This window comes from Macrosteles quadrilineatus, unplaced genomic scaffold, assembly GCF_028750875.1.
Source record: "Macrosteles quadrilineatus isolate MER2022 unplaced genomic scaffold, UCM_ALF_1.0 Scaffold_5__1_contigs__length_97177068, whole genome shotgun sequence".
NCBI lineage: Eukaryota > Metazoa > Arthropoda > Insecta > Hemiptera > Cicadellidae > Macrosteles > Macrosteles quadrilineatus.
In genome coordinates, this window is record NW_026542598.1 from 50,270,024 (window position 1) to 50,293,290 (window position 23,267).

The 23,267-nt window shown below is 35.5% G+C and overlaps 1 protein-coding gene across 9 annotated transcripts in view; it reads left to right on the plus strand.

Moving 5' to 3' along the window:
* LOC128994506 (eyes absent homolog 2-like) overlaps positions 1-23,036 on the plus strand; it is a 93,382-nt gene extending 70,346 nt beyond the window's left edge. For all 9 annotated transcript variants that reach the window (XM_054419103.1, XM_054419109.1, XM_054419108.1 and 6 more), the window contains 15 exons: positions 3,326-3,378; positions 4,722-4,852; positions 5,895-5,978; positions 8,248-8,419; positions 9,951-10,051; positions 13,678-13,832; positions 15,063-15,180; positions 15,882-15,962; positions 17,702-17,871; positions 18,388-18,477; positions 18,855-19,101; positions 19,723-19,837; positions 21,427-21,548; positions 22,102-22,202; positions 22,830-23,036. In XM_054419103.1, the coding sequence (XP_054275078.1) occupies positions 3,326-3,378; positions 4,722-4,852; positions 5,895-5,978; positions 8,248-8,419; positions 9,951-10,051; positions 13,678-13,832; positions 15,063-15,180; positions 15,882-15,962; positions 17,702-17,871; positions 18,388-18,477; positions 18,855-19,101; positions 19,723-19,837; positions 21,427-21,548; positions 22,102-22,202; positions 22,830-22,910 (1,821 nt within the window). In that variant the 3' untranslated portion in view covers positions 22,911-23,036. The remainder of the gene's footprint in view (positions 1-3,325; positions 3,379-4,721; positions 4,853-5,894; positions 5,979-8,247; positions 8,420-9,950; positions 10,052-13,677; positions 13,833-15,062; positions 15,181-15,881; positions 15,963-17,701; positions 17,872-18,387; positions 18,478-18,854; positions 19,102-19,722; positions 19,838-21,426; positions 21,549-22,101; positions 22,203-22,829) is intronic.
* Positions 23,037-23,267: the final 231 nt, after the last annotated feature.

The window sequence follows — 23,267 nt, forward strand, 5'->3', positions numbered from 1 at the left end:
AGTTTTTACTTGACGTTATTCAAACGAGTGTTTCCCTTTTCAATGTCAAGGCCTCCTACCCTACAGCTGGATTCTAAGATAATTTTTACCCTTAAACAAACAGACGAACATAAGTGCCTGTATTAAGTATAGATGTGTAGTGTAGTTTGTGAATTATTTTGCAATACAATACCATCCAGTTCACCAAGTGTCAAGCAAAACTATCTCATTAGGTTGGTTCTGCAGTAAATCATCACAGAAGTAGCCGCGGCTGTTTATTTGGTCGAGCCGGTCCTGATTTAGTGGAGCCCATTCATCCCTCAGCACAAAAAACCTCCCCCGGTCCACGTGTGAGCTCGCGAGCTCCTCGACATCAGTAGCTCAGTGGTTCAGTGTAGCTGTAGCTCGGTGTTTGGTCCTGTGGTGTGCGGATAACACTGTCTTGGCGTGTGTTTGTGTTGAATGTAGGTACGTACAAGCAGATATTGAGTGTTATTAGTTGTTTTGGTGTGAACGTTTTTTGTAAAAGGGTTTCCGAGTTTTAAGCGATTGTGTGTACTTTCTTCCTCTGCGGAGATATATGTGTGTTCTTTTGTTTGAGTATCGGTTTAGTTATTTACACGTGAGTTGAGTTTAGAGAAAGAGAAAGTAATGCAATTGAATGTAATCTAGTGATTGGTTAGAGTTTTGAGGAGGTATTTCAAGCTAATATTGTAAGAAGGTACTGTGTAATGAGATAATCAAACGATTGTTCAAACACAGGGTCGTCTTGCTTTTTAGTAGGTGGTTGAGTCTATAAAAACTTTCACAATCTAAACATATAATTCAATCTATTATCCCAGGGATTGTTGGTACTATCAAAAGAATACAAAACAACCGAGAGAGATTTGTACAAAACGAAGAAGATTTGTTGAACGAATTGGTTATGTAGGTTTGGAGGGAGATTGCTAACTAAAGTAGGAACTATATAGTTGGTAATCAAATGTTTCTTCAAATACAGCGTTTTCTTGTTTTTTGTCTGGGTTTCATGATCTTTGCTCATTATTTACTCTAATCTTTGGATCTTTGGAAGAGTATTTTTTTTTTAAACAATATGGAAAAAGACTAGTTTTGTTTAAATACAGCGATCTCTTCTTAATTGAAATCAATTTTAATTTGAAACATGTTTAGTTAGTATAGTGTGAATATTCTGTAATATCATGTAAAGAGAACAATAAAGAGAGATCCATTCAATTGTTTGTATTTTGTTGGTTTTTGTACTATACAGACGGTTTTACAATCTATCTACACTGTTTTAAATTTGCGGGTGTCAATGTAAACCAAATAACGTAAATTACTTTGTTTACTCATGCACGAAGTAACATGTTAACAGAAATGCCATTGGCGTGTTTTGGCCGTAGAACGATTGGCACACATTTTTAGCCGATTTGGAATAGCACGACTGGCACAATCATTAGAGGGGATTAAGAAGGGTCAAACTGTAAGGTTCGGAAAGGCACGATTGGCACAACAGACCGGTAAGGAAGTAGTAGGCAGGTAGCCAGAATGCGGGAAAATGGAAATTGTTTTCTCCCCACAAAGTCCCCGCTGTAGTGCTTATTAGAGTTAGCAGTTACTTCATCCATGGTGTAAGTTTGAGCGACAAATCTGCTGCTACGGTCACTGCCCCTGCTGGACCCAAATAAAACTACACTAACCCAACCTAACTTAACTAAACCTAACCTAACCTAACTTAACCTAACCTAACCTAACCTAACCTAAGCTAATATAACCTAACCTAACCATTGAAAATACGCGATATTACCGGCAAATGACTGTCGTAGCAGAGTTGACGGGGAATTTTAAACCTCCCGTTTTCCCTCGTTCGATGGCGTTTACCTGCTCGAGCGGTTGTGCCAATCGTGCCTTTTCCAAGCAGGTGAGTTGACCCTACTTATTCCGCTCAAATGATTGTGCCAATACTGCCATGGGCAGAAGATCCAAAAATGTGTGCCAATCGTCCCGTTCCCCGTGTTTTTGTATGTTTTATATTATGAAATAAGGTTAAGCCACAAACCTTGAATTTTAAAGTTAAGTATATTAGGAATTTTGTTTCCATTTGATTTGGTTATTACAGTACCTATATAATGTCGTTGTACTGTCACGTTGATGGTTGAAATCTCGCAAAGAGAATAAACTTATAAAATTTACAATAATAGCTTAAAATCCAAACGAACTAGGCTACATTATTTTTTGCATTCTCACCTTGTTACAAAACACTGTTCATTACGATACTTACTTTATTTACTTATAGAATTTTGTCTTTTTCATATTTTCCAGTGAATGATATCATGCCTGTTATTCTAAATTGAAGTTCTCTTTTAGCCGTACATTATATAAAATATACTTCAGTTAGGCATTGAATCGTGGTTTGAAACTTGGAACTGGTGCTGTACTGTATTATTTTTGTATAAGTTAATTCGTGATTGTTAATAACGTTAATTTCAAATCTCAGGTTTTATTGATTTAGTAAATAAAAATAGTACAACAAAGTTGAAACGTGGTGTACAGTACATAGCGAGCAGTGTGAAACGGTATAATGATTTTTGCACGTGAAAACTATCTTTTGAAGAAGGTAGTTTTGTTTAAAACTGTTTTTTAGGCCTATGAAGTTTTTGAAAATTAGGCAAACGTGGAGTGGTTTTATACAAGGAATAAATAAAAAATTAATAAATTAATAAAAAAAAAACTCGGTAGTCTATTCAAGCACAGTATTTAGCTAGTATTTATTCCATAAACCAACACCTCTTGATTGGCCGTGTCACGGAAATACTGGGCGCCTTTTATCTAGCCATTAAATGGATTTTTGTAATAAGGCGTAATCAAATTCGCCGAGTGTTTCTTAAAGACAATACATAAAAGTGTCAACCTATCTACAGAATTTAGTTTGATCTGATCCGTTTATAATTACGGAGAGTTCTGCCAGCCTAACTTCGAATTACCGCAGTTATGTTCTGAATTTCCTTAATTCATTTTACAATCTATCACACATTTTACAATTTATAACACAGTTACCAATTCAGAACATAACTGCGGTAATTTCCTTTCTGCTCCTGGTTTGAAATAGCAAGTGCAACAAAATGTATTAAATTTTAGAAAAAAAAACTAGAGATTTTCAAAGGACCAAGCTTGTGCCATTATATTTGTATACTTTCCTAGTTTTTTTTCCATACCCATAATAAATTGATCATTATAATTATTCAAATCCTCTTATTTTTACAGTACCATAGAACACTAGTTTTTCGAACCACATTAGCCTATACTGTTTATTCTACGCCAATATCTAATGACAATGTGTTTGTTTCAGACCAAGAGACAACGCACGGAAGGCGGCGACGCTGACGCTACTGATAGAGAACAGTAAGTTAAACAATTACTTAACTATTAATGTAATTTTCAATTTTCCATGAATTATATTGAGGTACATTTTTGTTATTACGTCAGTTTTCCATATGACTCCCCTAAGTCTAGTTTGCTTCTAGAAAGAACAAAAATGTATCTTCAGGTAGTTTCTGAAATTGGTTCTGCCAGTCTATACTCCATTCCATTATTCCTTTGTTCACTCGAGTGACCATAAGCCATATATTTCAATCCTTCAATCCTAAAACATCAGAATCCGTGGCGCTTTATCATCCTCATCATCATCGTCATCATAATTAGATGTGACATAACAATCTGATGTGCGCCACCAATTGAGCATTTTGCACTCCCCTGAACATCTCTAGAAACATAACTCAATATCTGCAAGCCTGATGGAATTGCAAATTCCTTTTAGAGCTTCCTGGGGCATTGTCTGTCATTTATTCAACTTACCAAAGGAGTCAGTCCTTAGCTTTTTACAGGCAAAGAGCAGATGTTTAGCAGTCCCATCCTGATGACCGCATTTTCTGCATTGTGGGCCACCCACAAAGTGACCCATTCTGAGCATGCGCTTTCTAAGGTGGTATTGTCTTATGATAAAAGTTACGACCTTGTTGATGCAGTCAAACTTCAAGGAAAGGATTTCCCCAGCAGTTTTTGCTGAGGGAGACTCAAAATAAGAGTTAACTCATCTTAAGACCTTAGCAAGCCTTTCAACTCTTCTTGTGTTTATTGGGAACCTTTAGAGGTGATAGAGGTGATAGCCCCCCCCACTATTTGTTTCTCTTGAGGATGTCAAAGTATTGTATTTATCCTATGAAAATTGCAGATGGCTCCCTGTTGGCCAACTGATCTGCCTTTTCGTTAATATCAAGCCTAGAATTTCCGAGAACCCAGAAGAGTGTGACTTTGTTGAGCCTAACCTGCAGGTGGCTTTGAAACATTCCCAAACTAATCTTGACCTAAAATCATAGGAACTAAGGACTTTGTGGGCATCCTGGCTATCCTGAGAAACGCATAAACATGCTTCCTTACTTTATGTTGATTTCTCATGCTTTTTTTCTCTAATTTTAATAACACCAAAGTCAAAATCCAAGTCATGAGGTCAAAATACTAATCAATCTTAGTAACAGCATAAAGGTACAGAATTGGGTTGAGATGTACTTTGGGTTGAGGCCCTTCACCATAATCACAAGGACAGTTGATACAACTCGTATGGCAATATATCTCAGGTTGTCTCACATAAAGACTTGTAGTGCTTGATAAATTTTGAGTTGAGTTTAGAGGACTTTTTTCATTCCACCCAGTCCACATCAACTAGCTACACTTTTATATACTTGCAGGACACAAGGAGAGGTATCTGCACTGGCGGGGGACGTGTCAAGTCCTGGTAGTGGACAGTCGGAGTCTACCTGCAGCTCTCCTGCCACCTCAGCACACCCCAACCCACATCCTGCACACATACACGACTCAGGTAAGTAAAAGCCCTTCGTCTCTGTTGATGATTTTACATTTAGTATCCTTTTACACTTTGAGGTTGAGGCACCTCTTTGTCTGGCAATTAAGTAAGTGGCTAAAGGTGTATTTTCTATTTCCTATCTGCTGAATACGGCTGCAGAATTGTGAATGTCATACTAGTTTTTACTACCTGTGTTTTTTCAAGGTACAGCCCTGCTTAGTTTGGGAGCTAGGGAAACAGCTTTATCTCACTCTCGGGTGTCCAAAAACACAACCAAAATTCGGAATAAAGGAAACCGCCTTAAGAAAATTTTATACGTAAAAGTGAGAAAATATGTTGTGTGTGAGCAAAATCTTTAGCATCAAAAAGAGATTATGAGACTAATAATCTGTCTGTGAAACCCTACTGTCAGTTGAGTTAGAAGTATTTGGAACTACTCATTGCATGTAATAGACAGCTCGTGGTACTTCGAGGAATCTACTGTCAAAAATATCTTGGACATTGTACAGTAAAGAAAATTGAAGAATCCTGAAGCTGAGCTTTTCACACTTGACCCTGCAGGCCAAGAAAACATCCAAAGAACTTGACCATTAATTGTATTAATTCAATTTTTGAAAGAATTTCAAGTTTTGTAAATTTTTCTCAAGGCTTTTCTGGTTGAAATAAACTTTTGAGTCTTAGTGTTTGGAAGTGTATTTAGCAATGTGATGAATGAATACCTATAGAAATGAGTCAAGAGATTAACAATTTACTCTGGAAAATTTGCATTCTGTATAATAGCATTCCATGTCCGACCCGTAGCCACAGAACATTGGAGTTCATTAAACAGCCACTCTTGGATTTGACAAGAGTTAAAATAAACCAGTTGGCGGCCAGTTTGGTGTAGTGTAGCCGTCACTCCTGTGTGATGATCAACACTTTTGTCTCTCTCTGACATTAAACTGCTATTTCTGCTCAACTTTTTCTATTTTCTGTTTGACAGTCATTTACTGGTGTACTGACTCTATGTGGCTAATTTACGTATTTGTCATAATAATATAATTTGTAATTGTTACAGGGGGTTTAATCAACAGCAATGGCGGGTCGTTACCTCAGTACTCTCAGTCCTGGTCAAATGTCAACCTGGGATCTGATGTTAGCGGTAAGAGAAAATCTGACAACTATCAACATATACATTTATACAAGTGTTTATATTCACCGATTCTGTTCTTGGCTCATAACTGTTCAAGGACTGGTCAAACATATTAATAATTGTGCAAATACCTTCTTATTGTAATCCAAAGATTAAGTAGTTTTGGAAAAAAATTGAGACTGTCTCAGGCTGTCATTGGACAGGTTTGTCATTGGACAGGTTTGTCATCTTCTTCTAAAGACCTCCTTTTTCTGTAGCCTGTGATATTTTTCCAAATAATACCAGAGATTGGCTCAACTATTTTGCGAACAAACTACAGTAATTCAATCTGTAGCTTTCATAAGTTGGTATTTACACATTTGTAAATATTTATTGGTCATCTGGAGAAGCCAGTAAAGTAGAGCTTGCCTGCAATAGAGAACTTCTCTCTACCAAAAGCCAATAACTATTATTACTGATTATAGTTAAATGCCAATCTATGATTTTTACTGAAATAATATTGTAAAATTGATTTAATCATGACATTTAAAAATTTTGTCTTACCATCATGGTATTGATAATAAATTAAAATAATTTTTCCTTCATCCTAGACTTTTACTCATTGGGACGGTTTGCTAAGTGTTAGTGTAAGCGAGGACACACATTTTTAAAGAAAGCAATGGCTGTTATTTTTGGACAGCTGTGGACAAACGAGCGCTGAGATTGACAGCGTAAGCGGACCCGTATGGGTCCACCTGTCCGTGCTGCGCTGCGCCGCGCCGTCACTCTATAAATACTTCTGTTGATTGTTTGCGTCTTTTGTTTTTATTGTTTGTTTGGAAATCAAACAAAGTGTTTTATTGTTAACTGTGGGAATTCAGTTGCCGTCGTTGGACCGAAGCCACCCGAGTCTCGGTTTACACTGTCAGGGTTGATCCTTGGTTCACTTAGTGGTATTTAATGCCACATGCTTTTAGTGTTTAAATTACACAGTTAAGAGCATGTCTGAAGGGATTGCTTTGATTTCCTAGTATTATTTTCTTGAAAATGTTAAATAAGCAGATTGGAATAAACTTGCTGAAGAAACTGTTATCTATTTCTGATTTTGAATCGACTACTGTACATATTAGGATAACTAATGTTTGGAAACTGTACAGATATCATGAAAGTTTGATTTTACCAGTATTACAGTGATTAGTATTATCAGTTGGGGTACCAAATGAGTAAAAAGTTAGCCTGTACAATACCCAAAATAGCATGTATACCATAAAGACATGTGCATCCCTAAAATGTATAAATCTTTGTTAAAAGCGATAATGCCGCAACCCTTAGGTCTAGCCTGAAAATGTGTAAAACAATCCCGGGCTCATTTCTAGCATCCCAGGATTTAAAAAAAAGCCTATCTCAGCTATTTTTATAATTATTGTTTATCAAAATTCAAATGTTCCAAAATTTCTTGAAATTTTATTTAAAAATTTTTTTATTTTACAGTTAGTGTACGCTAAAATAAACTAATAAACACATCCTGAAAACCTTCTACTAGGTTTTTGTAGAAAGATTAAACTTAGCGGATGGATAACATTTGTATCATTATGACCAGTGACGTAGTCGTAAATTATTCCAGTACTGAGCGCAAAATTTTTTTAATATCCCATGAGAAAACATAACAGCTGTTCATTTTTATCACATGCAAAGTAGAGACGAAATGAGTACAGATTGCACACAGCATATTTGAACAATCTTAAAGTGTTTAAGGATAGTACTGTACAATGAGTTGACCTTGATAATTAGGCATTCAATAATGGTCCTGGTAAAAGGAACAGTAGATCTTGTCCATAAAAAGCTACTCTGGCCATCCACTCTATTCCACACTCATCCTATATTCATATTCAGGTTAAAGTACATCCACAAAGTAGCTGAGTGGTTTGGTTATGGTTACAGTGATCACGTAGACGTAACAATCAAAAGGTCGCTGGATCGATCCTGAGAAAAGTCAGTAGCTTTTGATTGTTGAAACTGGACCCAGCTGTCCCTGATCTTTAAATTTCCTGGGCTTTAAATAAATGAACCTGGCTACTGAAACAGCTGATCTAAGTCAGTACAAAGCTACAAAGATCATCTCACTCCATTCTACACTCATCCTTCACTCCTATTTGGCTTAAAATACGCACCTATATGGCGTCCCAATCTCAATTAATTGATTATTGATAATAATTGATGTTGCTGTCTTAGTCAAGTGACCAGTAAGGGATATGTATATATTTTCTTGCAGAGGTTTGTCAACCTGTATGTTTTTCAGTTTTAGGTGTAAAGAGTGAGGTTTGCAGCCCTGGCAGTCAGGTGTTGACGCAGGCCGATCCTCTGTACTCCATCTCGGGTGACACAGCTACCTCCGCCTACGCAACCAGCGATACTACCAGCAAAGACCAATACCAGTACACCTCCCCTACTGCACAACAGTACTATACCAGGTAACCAACAATGATACATTTGTCTTAAAGGAATAAATAACGTCTTGTCCAGCATAGTATATGTTATTAATTTTACAAAAAGTAAATACAAACTTATTTGTCTTATAACAGTTAAAACGTGTATTTACACTTATACTCTGTTTTTAACAATATCGAAAATACGTGTCAAAGATGGTACGTGGTGATTGGTTTTGATTAGACACTATAATTATAATCATGATAATGATTGGAGATAATCAAAATTGATCACCACGTACCATAATTATTTGTATTAACCGCATTGTTAAAAAGTATCTGTATAGTTGTAAATATATGTTTCAAGTGTTATTAGACCATTTCTTTTTTACTTTCTGTTATAGGAATAGACATCCAATTCCCAGTATAAAGCTGTTGCCAGTTCTAGAATAAGAAAAATTTTGACACCAATGAAAAATCAAATTCAGTAATGAATAGCAGCACACTTAGTCGGTTGAAGTATGTTAATTTCTATTAAAAACCAGGCTTAAACTTACACACAAAAATTGGGTTTCTTTCACACTCTATAATTAAAATTTAGATTTTGTACTTCTTTCACACTATAAAATTACAGTTTAGATTTTGTACCTTGTTGTTGTTGAAAATCCATTACAGTAGACTCCCTCTTATCCGGACTCCTTGGGACCAAGGCCAGTCTGGATAATGGTTTTTCCGGTTAAACCGACGTCCCCAAAAACTCGTTAAAAACAGACTGTTTAAATGCATACGGTATACAGTATTAGACTTGAATTTAGGAGAGCATTGTATTTAGACATGTGATCACTGGTCTCAAATCTTTCCCACGAGAACAGTCTTTTCAGTACCGCCCACTTCCTGCCGATCTAGTCCGGTTAAACCGATGTGCTGATAAAAAGTTTCCAGTTAAAGAGATGTCATGTCCGCCGAGTGTAGTCCGGTTAAAAGGTGTCTGGATAAGAGAGAGTCTACTGTACATACTTGTATTATAAGGTAACAAGATTTGGACCTTTATAGCTTCATTTTCCAATCTCCAAAGATCTCAAAACTATAACAAAGAAATACCCACTCTACATAATTGAAGACAATATCATTTGCATACACTAGCAGTTGTACCAACACTATAAAAGCTAAATATCTTTATTTTGTTTAATTTCATATTCATAAAATATATTAAGCAATTTTCCATAAAATCATACTGATGTATAAAGATTGCTTTGAAATGAAAACATATGTTACCACCATAGTGGAGCTGTGCAAAACAAGCCAATACCCTGATGTGCTTACATGCTTACATGTGCTTAGAGGTTTATAATCAATCCATTATCAATATAAATATCTACTAACATCGATTTGCTGTTTATTAACTGGCAAGCCTTGCTAGAAGGTCCATCCATTTATTGTTTAAACTTTTAAAGTTAATAAGTTTTGGGAAGAGTTTTTTTATAACTTTTTCTGCAAGTAATGGATGAAATGCGTAGAGTAACCCATTTGTGGACTGCATTCAGCATAAATTTGATACTGATGTGTAATGTCACAGCATGCAGCAAGCGTACAACAACCAGAGCTCTTCAGCATACATGAATTCCAGCTTCTACAACTCTACAGCTTACTCACCGTCCGCTTACCCAGCCACCAACAGTGAGTAACGTAACCATTCATTAACATTGTTATAAGTAATGTTGGTACCAGTGTTGTTTTAATTTCAACCCTATAAGCTCCAGTAAGCAGGTCAATGTTATATCGGGTGCAAGAGTAACATAATTCAACTTTCACTTACATCAAGTGTGGAGCATAGGCTACACCAATCTCCAAAAATCATCTGAAACTTCACTTAACTGCAACTTGGGATTGGAGTTAAGAACTATTACTCTTGGGTTTTTGGTTTACTTATTTTGTTAGTGTAGTAAATTATTTGAACTGATCAATGCCAATAGTTCTTGGGTGAGGTGTCTCTCTGGCTAACAGACAGAACATAGTTTGAGGGTTGGATTACAGTCAGGTCCGGTGTGTAGCTTATGAAGAATTCACATCGGTAACAGCAGTGGTGTAACCCCTTAAAACACATTTTTTACAATTTAAATTTTTTCTACAATTATTAAAAAATCTGTTTCCGGGCGAGGGCTCATACCCATTCCATACCCCCAGACCTAATCATACCCCACAGGTGTAATCCCCCCCCCAGGGTCATCCTAGTTTCACCTATGTGTGGCAGAGTTTGATAGGAGTGGCTCACTTGGTATAAACGGTGCACGGTCATGTATATTATAGTGGAATAGAATACAGAATAGGACTGGCCTCTGAGGAGGTAGGGGATGCGACGTTGCCACTTCGTTCTTGGCTGGTGAGCTGACTTTCACCTAGAGCCGGGGAGCGGGCGCGGGCATCCCTCTGACTCATAACTCATAACTCATTTATTTAACCAAAATAACAGATACAAAATTTGCATTGGTCATGTCAAATAATAGAACTAAAATTAAAATAAACAATAGACAATGTTGCTTCAATAAAACAATATCAATTACTTCTTACAACACCTTTTATATAGGGTCACCTTTACAAGTCTCTGGAAATATGTTGCCTATAGTCAAACGTTTGTCAACCCCAATTTTTAAACAAATCACCGTAACAATAAGAGCAAATGAATACATATGGTCAAACAACTTTTATAGCAGTTAACTAAAAATCTTGTAAATTGTTGCCCTGCTTATAGTTTGATACATAAAACAAATTAACATGGAAATGAAGAAGGTAAAATCTTCCATATTAAACATTTACAGCAATAGTTTGGTTGTGTTTAGGAAACGAAGTTGGTCAATGTTTAGGAATTACCCCAAAGCTGCCTTTCTTTGAACACCTATTGTGACCCTCACTCCGTTAATCTTATTATTGCCACTCGACTGAACTTAAACTTACGGAGAACAGGTAGCTCAATAGTGACGAAGACATTTCTGTAATATTGTGATTTGACAAAAGAGTCCGTTAGTTTTATATTGAATTTAAGAAAATTGAACTAACGTTTACATACATTACGTTATGTGTTGCATTCATTAAAATAGTCATAAAAAATAAAATAGTCATGAAATAGTCATTAAAATATTCACTCTTCTATAAAAAAAAACTTCTAATGTAGGTACTCTAGAAATCCTCAAAAAAACATACCAGGTAAAAAGGAAAATAGATAACATAACTGCCAATTTATTGCCAAAATGACATAACTATTTTTATTAGAAAATATTATTACATTGCACTGGAAATTGTTACATAAAAATATTTACAAAAGAAAATATTGACGTATGAAACTTAAATAAAATGTTTAAGGGACAATGACATTTTTATATAGGCCTATCAAGATATTTGCATTACGTAACCATGCATTACGTAAGATATCGCAAACGTTTCACGTGTACTCGTGGTCGTCCACGTCGCGTACTGTTGTCCGTATTCATTGGGCGAAACACAGTTCATAGACGAATTTTTGACAAAACAGAAGGGTATACTAGAAACGCACAGGTCGGCTATCGGGCAGAGACTGAGTGCGTGGCACAACTTGGCAACAGTGGACAGTTTTCTAAAAGCTGATTGGATGCCGCATGCCCCGCCCCACCCGACTCGAACTGGTTTCAGTCCTATTCTGTATTCTATTCCACTATAAAAGCATGAGAGAATTCTTGTTGAGTTGCACCTGAAATCAGGCATTTTGCTATTTTTTTCTTTCCCTTATTGTGTTTGCTTGTGTCCACTAATTTTTTTTTTACTATTTTAATTTTTTCTTTTTGCAAGATAATAGGGATTATGATTTAATTTAAATAGGCATTTTTAAATTAATGGAAAAATCCATTGGGTTTAAAATTTTAAACACTTGTAACCTGTTTGGCAAAACAATTAATCTTTAACAATCAATCTTTCATTTAAGGCAAGTTGAATATAAAAACAACAGGTAATATCACCCCCTCAGAAAACCTATTACTGCTGACTATGCGAATTTCAATTCACCTGATTTTATTTTCACTTTAATCCTACTAATATTATAAATGAGAAAGTTTGGATGTATGGATGTATGTTTGTGACAAGTGAACGCGAAAAATACTGGTCGGATTGGGCTGAAATTTGGCATGATGATAGCTCACATTCCCGATTAACATATAGGCATATTCTTATTTCAAAAATCCTTTCGGGCTCCGCCCCAGTGGCTCTGGAGTTTCCCATGTTAACCTTATGAGAAATGGAATTATTAAATTAACAGCTGTTTCAATTAAACAAGTTGGTTCTGTTCTATGATGTTCAATAGCATTAAAGTTACAAGGATTACCAACAGGGTGCAGCACTATTATTTCTTTTACATTTATGACAACATCTAATTTGCAACCAAAAGGTGAGTGAGCGTAGCGAACGAACTTCAACCTGGAGGCGAGTTAGCGTAGCGAACGAGCTAACCTGAAGGCAAGTGAGCGCAGCGAACGAGCTCCAACCTAAAGGTGAGTGAGCGTAGCGAACGAACTCAAACCTAATGGTGAGTGAGCGTAGCGAACAAACTTCAACCAGGATGTGATTGAGCCATGCGAACGAGATAATCTTGAAAATTTAGAAGTTAAACGGGGCAAAGCCCGCGGGTTACAGCTAGTATTTCTTATACATGTCAGATTGATTCCCTATTAAAATAACATAAGATTTAACAAGTACTTAGTTTTGATGCTACAGGAAGGGTAACAAAGTGTGTGTTTTTTTAGTAAAATGTTAATAGTTGAGGTATAAAACAAATACATTAGTCAAGTTTGTTCAAAATATATCAATACAACAATTTACTTATTCCTCATAAAAAAACATGGGAATTTTTAATTTACAATTTTTGATATACAAAAACACTTCAGGATACTAAATTATTTATTGTTATTAAGCTCTACAAAATGATTTAGAAAGATATTGAGAAATTAATTAGAAATGTCTTCTTGGCGTTTCATTTGAAGGTCGTCAAAATCAATAAAAAATAGGAAATGCACACACACAAAGACATAAAAAACATGAACATTGAGGAGGCAAAAGTAAGCAAATACTACTCTTGATATATGGGACACAACATGCTCGACTCTAGTCTAGACATAACCGGCCTGAAGACGACTCCAATGTTAATTTAAAACTGCCATGCTGCAACAGATCACATTATAGTAGGTATTTACATCAATTCTTACACAATTTGTATACTTTCTCCCTTTTTCTCATTTTAATTTTGTATAAAAATATACAATCTAAGGGTTGTTCTTTTACAGACGGAAGGATGTTGAACCAGTGCAGTAAAGGGTCCAACGGGACTACCAACGGTTACCTCAACTCCTACCCTGGCTACACACAGACCAACTCTGCAGCCTACGCAGCGGCTGCGTACTCGGCTGGCTACAACTCACACAACTATTCCTCACAACAGGTAACTAGTACCTCAGACTTCAGAGTTTTAGATAAAAAATACCTCATCTAGGTACAAATAGTGGCACATCTTAGAGGAGGAGTTCTAGAATACAGAAAAAGTGTTTGTCATCAAACAATGTCTATTTCGCTTCACTTTTAGATAAGGGTCTTTTTGTTTCACAATTAACTTACTTTATAGCATTGAATGAAAAACAATCGAGAGCCGTATAAACTCTCTCCTGTTTAGACTTCTCACCACTGAATTAAACTATGTTTCTTCTCGTATGATATATTTTAGAGGAGCTCCAGGAAAGAACAAATGTTTTTTATCATGCCCATATAACTTCAGATTTGAATTAGTGTTTGGACTTCTCAGTATTAGATTCTTATCGAACCAAAAGTGTGAACATACCACACAAAACAAGACACAGACTGTGACTTGTAAGTTTTAGAGCACACTTGTCAAAGAACCCTGAGTCATACGATTACACAGGTGACCATCCAAACCATCCTAAGAGAGGGAATCTTCTGAGCATCAGAACAGTTCAAAATCTGTCTTCTTCACACATAAAATGGTTGTGTCATACATAGTTTTAAGAAAACACAAAATAACAATATCTCCGCTGCAGCAAACCTGCTGACCAAGCTAATTTCCATTTGCCTTATCTGATTTCCACTGAAATATTCCCTTAAGCCCGGTTTATACAAGGCCAGTAGAGTAGGTAGGCCTCGAATGTATTTCAAGTTGCCTAAGGCAATAACCTGTCCGCCAACTAGCCTTGTGTAAACAGGGCTTTAAACATGTTAGATTTTTTACCATTTTAATAAAATTAGGTTTAGTCAGTACTTAATTTTGCTGCTTCAAGGAACGTCAGAAAGTGTGTTTAATAAAGTGTCTGTAAGATTCAAAACTGTTTTTATTGCCTAAATTTCATTATTCTTATCCAAATTTAGCTACGGAAAAACAATGATGATTGTCAAAAACTTCAATGACAAAAACATCAGTCAGTAACCATCAGTGTAAAAAACATCATGTATCAAAAACATCTGTTATCAATACTCATTCATTTACGTAATGAATGTGATCTAGTCGCTAGAATTATCGCTCGCGTGAACTGGTATGTCGCTGGGTCCCAACAATTCAAATCCTAACCTAGTCGTTAGATTTTTCGCTCGTCTGAACTGAGCATTAATCAGTCTAGGAGTAATGTCATTTCTCCCACTTACACTGTTCACATTGTTGTTGCAGGATTACAGTGGCTACAGTAGCAGCTACAACCAGGCAGCTCTGTCCAGTTACTACGGCTACACTCCCTACGTCAACAGCACCGGCTCCTCCTACCCTCTGTCCGCAGTCGGCCTGCCAGGTTAGTTTATACTCAAATGCAAAATAGTGTCCATTCCGATTAATAAAAAACAATCGGATCACGTCTTTAGAGAACCTCGTCAACGTGATTGTGACGTTCCAGTGCAGAGGGCTGAAACCCTACTGAACTGAGACTGTTTTAGGAATATGTCATAGCTTCAGTTATATATAGTAGCCTACCTAAAATATGAAATGTACTTAAGGAAAAAAGTAAATTTTACCTTGTTAAACTTTTTATTTTTTGCGGCTTTGTACATCACATCTGCATGTTTTATGTTTTGTGAAAGTAAATAATCCTGTTTTGCTAGAACAACTAGTAGTAATTTTAAGGAGTTTGTTTTCAAGTTCAAGACACTGAAAATAATTGTATCTCCTTTGTGGCTGGTGGTTGGTAATGTTTATTACGAATGGACTGTAAATTTAACTTAAAGAACAATAATTTTGTTTATAAATGGCCCATTCATATAAGAGTGTATGTACAACATAAATCAACTCCTCGTTAAAAATAATTCCTGGAATAAAAATGTTATGGATCAGTAGTTATTTAAATTGGCTTTAGAAGGCCAAATAACAAATAAACAATTAATTGTAAAAAACCAACAAGTCCTTTAGTGTGAGTGTAAAACGGAACATTCCTGTGAATTCTTGTCATACAGATGGCATCCTTAGACAGCTAAAAGCTAAAGAGTCTTTTTTTTCCAGACTCACCCGTCCCATCAGAACCGGAGTCTCCAATAAAGTCAGATCCCAACAATAGGAGAAACAACTCTAGTGATCCCAACCGTAAGTAGTTACAGCTTTTAAAAACAATACTTTGTTACTTGTCATAGAAAATCAGAGGAAAGCTACTGTTCAAAAAAGTAGCAACATTTTATGTAAGTTTTATTTGTTATCTGGACTTTGTTATAATTATTAACTATAATTATTAATAATTATAATTAACTCAATTTTTTGCTTATGGTAATAATCCAAGTGGCCCCTTCAAATGTCAATGATCAATTAAGCCTCTGTTTTCAATATTCCACACACACTTACAACTTACACTTATTATTACTTACACTTACTGCAATTGGTTATACATCCAGTTTAGGTCTTCGTATAGTTTTGGGGTTTCAAACATTTTAAATGGCTTTCTGATAAAAATAAGCTCTGTTTCGATTCCTGGTTTGATTGTTTTCTATTTACTTGATTATAAATTTCAAATATCTTTTTGCCTCAGTGCTATTTCTAATGAATTACATTCTAGTGTACCAGACACAGTTATTGGTATTGGCCATGCAATTATTTAATAATCTAGAATCTGTATAAGTATTCAAATACAGTAGAATCACATTATTACAATAGAGCCTTTAATCCAAACTAATTGCGACCGGGGGTAGTTTTGATTATTGAATAGTTCGGATTAGTGAACATATTGTTTTGTTGTTGTTTTTACATAACAATAGCTAAAACGTGGCTAAAATTGATCTTAATTGTTACAGGAAAAGTTAAAAAATGCTTTTTTAAGTAAAATACAGTGTTTATTTAATACAGTAGTAAAATAGTGAATAAACAGTACTGTACATTACAATAGAAACAATTATTACGATGTGGATGTACACAATAATGAACTACTGTACTGTGTATAGAGTACAGTTCAATTAGGCGTTTGGATTAGTGGACGTTCCGATTACAGGGTTCGGATTAAAGAGGTTCTACTGTATTATGGTTGGCTCCATTGCTTAACATGTTGAGTGCTAACAACACATTATGAGTATTGAGACCCTAAAATGTGAAAAAATTATAATGTGATTACTTATTTAAAAATGATGTCAGGATATCCAAAACAATAAATCTAGATGTCTCAATGTAGATTTTAGCTGAAATTGGTGATGTCACTTCCGGAGTGGGAATTCCCGTCTTTAGGTACTGATGAAGGTCCTTGTCCAACGCCTAACTATTTTTCAGCCCCACACGCTCACAGTCACACAGTAAATAGTTTTCTTATATTCAATAGTTTTATTATAAAATCAACATTTCTCTAAAGAATATATTTCCTCCACCACCATTATATAAAGTCTTTTAGTGTTCAGAAATGTCAATAACAAAATGTTTTCAAAGATTTTTTATAATATTTTAAGAAATATTTTGGATGGAAATAATAAAAACTATAACTAAAACATTAATATTACGAAAGATTACTAAGTTAACACTCCGCAAAATACAGTATAGTTAATACAAACAAAAGAACCGAAAAAGATCGGAATTGTGATGTTTTGTGTTAATGTAACAAAGATGGCCTAAGCTTAAAAGTTTTTACACCAAGTTTCAAATTTTTAGTTTCAAGCTTGTTTATTTTGTGGAAATCAATAATAACTTAGGCCTATTGCGGAGGTGATTGTGATAACTACCAACTTCTTCTACCTCCCCAACTTCTTTTTGGGGTGTTGCAGCATAACATGGGGTTTAAATACTGTGAACATTTTTAGATTTAGGTTTAAACACAGCTGTATTTTAGATTTATCATGTTGTGATGGTTGCAGAGAGGATGGGTAGGGGGAGAGGTAGACGAGTGGTGGGGGGTCCTACGTCCAGTCCACCCTCCACTCTACCTGAGAACACACTAGACAGAGTGTTTGTGTGGGACCTGGACGAGACCATCATCATCTTCCACTCCCTTCTCACCGGCTCCTACGCCACCAAGTTCTCCAAGGTTAGTGGAATTGGAGTTGTAATACTGTCTCAATGACATAAGTTCGCGAAAACCACTGTTTAACAGATTAAACCTAGAAAGCAGGGGAAATATAATACAAAATGGAAAAAATTAAGGCTTATATGTTAGCAAGGACCAGTGAGCAAAAGAGCCAGTAAAACCTTGAACACCCATCAGGCATAGGTGGTCTAAAGTTCAAAACAGGAACAAATGTCTGAAGAATGTTTACAAAATTTAGAATAACCATAGTTGATAGACTAAAGGTATTATAGAAAAATAGCTTAAATCCGTCAAGTATAACAGCACTTGAATGTAGATACATAATAAAATTTGTGCACTTACAAAAACCTAAAATAATAACCATTTTAGCAGTGATTTTATAGGACATTGTTTACTTCATCGCTATAAATGACACACGTAGGTAATTGGTAGAAAGAGAAATTAAGTTAAATCATGATAAATAAAACTTGTTGTGAATTATTGTAAATGAGGTTTTTTGAACATTTATATTTGCAGGACTCTCAGGCTGTGATTAACCTAGGCTTTAGGATGGAAGAGATGATATTCAACATGGCTGACATGCATCTCTTCTTCAATGACGTTGAAGTAAGTAGGGAATGTTCATCTTTTTTTTAATTAGGTAGTTTCGATGTGGGTTCAATGTGAAGTTACGTTTGGGTGATTGACTAGTTGATTCAGACTTAAGTTTTTTTATCTTGACTATGTTTGTCTTTATGAAGCTTAGAAATATAGAAGGCTAAAAGATACGAGTATGTCTCTAAAGCAAAATATGACTTTCTCAATAAAAAACTTCCTCCTTTAAAAACTATACATAATGTTTAATGTGGTAGTAAACATTCCATTGTATGATTTTAATGACCAGTTGAGTATTTTAAACTAAAAGAACAATTTCCATATCTAGCTTAAATTTATTCTTTAGTTAGAAACCTAGAAGTACATCTGATTTTTGTTATTTCCACCAGGACTGTGATCAAGTGCACATAGACGATGTCAGTTCGGATGACAACGGTCAGGACCTGAACGGCTACAACTTTGCCACAGATGGGTTCACAGCTGGTGGCGGGGGTGTAGGGGTGGGTGGACCAGTAGGCGGGGCAGGGCTGTGTCTGGGTGGGGGTGTCCGGGGCGGCGTGGACTGGATGAGGAAACTGGCCTTTCGCTACAGGAAAGTCAAAGATATCTACAACAACTACCGCAACTCTGTAGGAGGTAAGGGTGGGCTGAGAAAATATTTGTTATGTTTGGAACAGAATAAAAAAAGACTGGTTTTACTCCTCATAGAGGTAAATGTTAAAGTTGTTTCCTGTAGAAGGGAACATAAAGAGAGTTTCTTTTTAAAATAGCACGATTCAGAAATTAAGATAACATTTTTGTAGTATATCTTGGTTAAAAACAGAATTGGAAAGATTATGAGAGTTTTGGCTTTTACTTTTAGTAAATGGTGTAAAGTAATTGCACATTTTTTTAAAATTATTTGCTGGTATGTCTGTCTGTTCTAATGTCTTGTTCACAGTACTTGCTGATGTAAGATGGTTAATTAATTTGTGAACTCAAGGAAGTCTTTTGGAAATGTATGGAATATGTGGGCCATGAAACAGTGAGACTCAATCGTTTGTTTAACAATTTGGTCGGCGCCAAACCCAAAATAATATGCACAAGGAGGCTAGGACTTTTTAGGGGAAGAAAAATGGAAGGTTTTTACATTCAGTAAATTCTTTTGACTGCTAGTGTAATTGACTATCGTCCAGCTGATGGCACGTAGTGTTATCAGTAAGCACACAATATGTAAATCTATGTTTATTTGTTGTATTAATAGACTGAGTATTGCAGGACTGCTGGGACCAGGCAAGAGGGATCAGTGGCTACAACTGAGGTCTGAGATAGAAAGTGTAACGGACAATTGGCTCACGATGGCCATCAAGTGTCTCACACTCATCAACTCCAGGTGTATATAGACAAATAATGTTGAGAGAATCTGGGAATGGGTGAGGGTGTGTGTGTGTGTACTGTGCTTTTAGTACAATTATAGGAAAGGCTTGTTATCAACTACTTGGTTGTGCCAAGCAGGTAACCCAAAGAGAAATGCAAACAGTAAGTTAGAAAAAGTGAGCTAAAAACATCTGATAGTTACAAGCTACAGAAATTTTGACTTCTTTACAGCCAGAAAAGAATGTTAAAGTGTCGATTCTTTGAACTTAAAATTCTAGTATATTGGACACAAAAATAACATTATCAAACTTCCACTTACAACTGCTATACACGTATAGCATAGGTACCAACAATTACTGAAATCCATACAACAATTTGCTGCATCGTGGGTGTCCAAGTTGTGCCGTGCACGTCACTGTTATATATATGCACCCGGCGCGCTACAACCAGTAGCACCTGCAAAACGCAGCAGACCGAAATGACTAAAGCCCTAACCTACTCGCTGTCGTCCTCACTCTTTAGGCTACTGTAGCACAGCGTCAACATTTTAGGAGTTCTCAATAAGCTAGATAAGTAATTAGCTAATAAGTAGTTAATTATAACCAACTTTATAACATGCTTTAGTAACATGAAATAGTTAAATCTTTTGTTAGGGGTTGCCGGGGATAAACCAGGGGCTTTGGGATGTAGTTTCCCAATTTAAAATGTCGGTTTCTCTTAAGCAGAAACCGACCAGCATTCGGCTTGTTGAAACAGTGTCACAAATTCAAATAGTTCTAAATTGTTCAATTATTTTCTGCTGTCAATCTGAGTAATTTATTCCCAAATTCCTTTACTTCAATCAAGGTTTCATATTCCACAGTTAGTTCATTATTAGTTATTCATGTCAACGCAATTCTTACATTTTCAGGTAGTGATTTGGTTATAAAGTTTTCATTTTATAAATTAGTAAATCACTGCTAATCAAAAGCTGCCTTAGGGTGTTAACAGCTATGGGCACGATCAAAATCAGGGAAAACCCTTTCCTTTAAAATATACAGTTACAGCCCTTCCTAATTCCTCAATCATACAATTATTGTATTAAATATTTCCATGTCTCAACCCTCTCTATCCACCCAACCTTTCCATTATTCCACTACTGTCACAGGTCTTATGATGGACAAGCGGTCTAAGCAGGTATTGTCTCTTTGTCCAGGAGACTGTGTACTGCATATTGATGATTTGAATCTTGTCTTGGCCAGGTCTTAAGTGAAAGTCATTCGGTTCATGAGTTCTCCAATCTATGTCAGATGCCCACTTAAAATTAACTGCTTTGGTGGAATCTATGTGAGTTCCACCTCAAAAAGGCATTTTGCTAATTCTTAACTAAAATTAACTGCTTTGGTGGAATCTATGTGAGTTCCACCTCAAAAAGGCATTTTGCTAATTCTTAACTACCCTTAGTTTGTTTGTTTTTAAGTAAAACTTGATTTAAAAGATTAAGATTTTTCCGCCCATAAGACGAGGAAGAAACATTTTTAGCTGTAGAAGTTTAGTTAATGATGTTAAAAATAAAATTTATATCGGCTTTGTAAGAGGTTTATAATTAAATGTATTCTGTTGCAGGCCGAGTAATGTAAATGTGCTGGTCACAACTACACAGCTTGTCCCAGCCCTTGCCAAAGTCCTGCTCTTCGGTCTTGGCGGAATTTTTCCTATTGAGAATATATATTCTGCCACCAAGATTGGTAAGAATTGTATGCGTGCAAATTAAAATTAAACTGATGTTAACTATTCTAGAAAATATTCCAGCAATTGGTATTACGTTGGTGTAAAAATATGTGGTTTAGGCAAGTCAATTGTATGAGTTATTTTATTTCACAAAATTATTTCTAGTGTGGATAAATGAATATAGCAATGACAAAAAACACATTGTGAGGGAGAGAGGGGCTCAACTAATTTTAATTCATGCAATTAATGAATTAATCTATCTTCTTGTGATTCATTGACTGTAGCTTTTCAAGTGGTCATTATGATTAATTTGGATCACTACTTTCTCCGAAATATGTTAATTTAATATTAGAGTTACCTTGGTAGATGAACCATTCAATTTTCTACATTAAAAGGATTTTGAGAGACCAAAAAGAACCCATTCAACAATACTGCTTTTCTGTTGTAGCTAAGTTTTAAAATTCATGTCTTTTCCTAGTTTAAATTAGTCATCTTTTGTGTTTAAAGATTTGTAGAAGTTAAAAGTGAACTTAATTTCTGAAGTAATGAACTATGATCTTCTGTTTTCAGGGAAAGAAAGTTGTTTTGAGCGTATTGTAGCCAGGTTTGGACGAAAGTGTACATATGTGGTCGTCGGAGATGGACAGGACGAGGAGCAAGCTGCCAAAACTGTGAGTTGACAGTTGATCAAGAAATATTTTTCTTTAGTTCAGATTAATAATAATTATGTTTAACATCAAGCAAAAAAAAAAACTACTTACTACTTACGTTGCATGGCTAAAGTACTTGTTATCTGCAGGGCAAAGTGAATTAGCTGGAATCAAGGAAATAATTTTTGATAAAAATTAATATTTTATGTTCCTTACAATTCTAAAAAGAATAGTACAACACCCCATTGCTGTAACAAGTACGGTTCAAAATTTATTGCAACTTTTGTGATTTTTAACTATAAAATATCATGTTTACTCTTACCGCTTACCTATGATAAAGGTTGTTGACAAGCTTATGGGAGAAAGTATGTGTCAGAATGCTGATACCGTTTATTTTCTAAGGTATTGCGAAAGTAAAGAGTTCTGATGAATAAAACGGCCCATGCTGTTTTTTACTCGAAGACAAACTAAGCTGCCAACTGTTAATCAAAATGAAGTTTGGCTAGTAAAATAAGTGAACAATCTGAAAATTGGCTATTTATTTGAGAAATTTTAAGTACAATTTTGAGCACTGTAAAATTATTCATAACTACTTTAGACTATAATTAAATCTATATTTGAAAGAACTTGAGTGATGATATGTTTCAGATGAACTTTCCGTTCTGGAGGATATCTTCGCACAGTGATCTCGCAGCTCTATACAACGCACTAGATATGGGCTTCCTCTAACACCAGTCTTGTACATACCTACCAATCTACCTGTACAGAATCACATAAATGAATTATCCTCATTTACATATTATATAGATGTGTACATTTTGTAGAACAAGTGGAATATATATATAATTTAAGGTATGTAACTGTTTTGTATTCACTACCCTTTCAAATTCTTTCCTTCTCCCTAAAATATTAAATCACACTTTTGAGTTTAGTCAAAACGTTAAAACGAAGGCGAGATAATTTTTAGTTTTCAAAGTAATAAAACTCAGTGAATTGTTGAAAAAAACAAACTCAATAAATATGAGAAAAATTAACCCTTGCGCCTGGTGTTCAGGCATTCGTCAAAATACCATTTTTAAGTTGGCT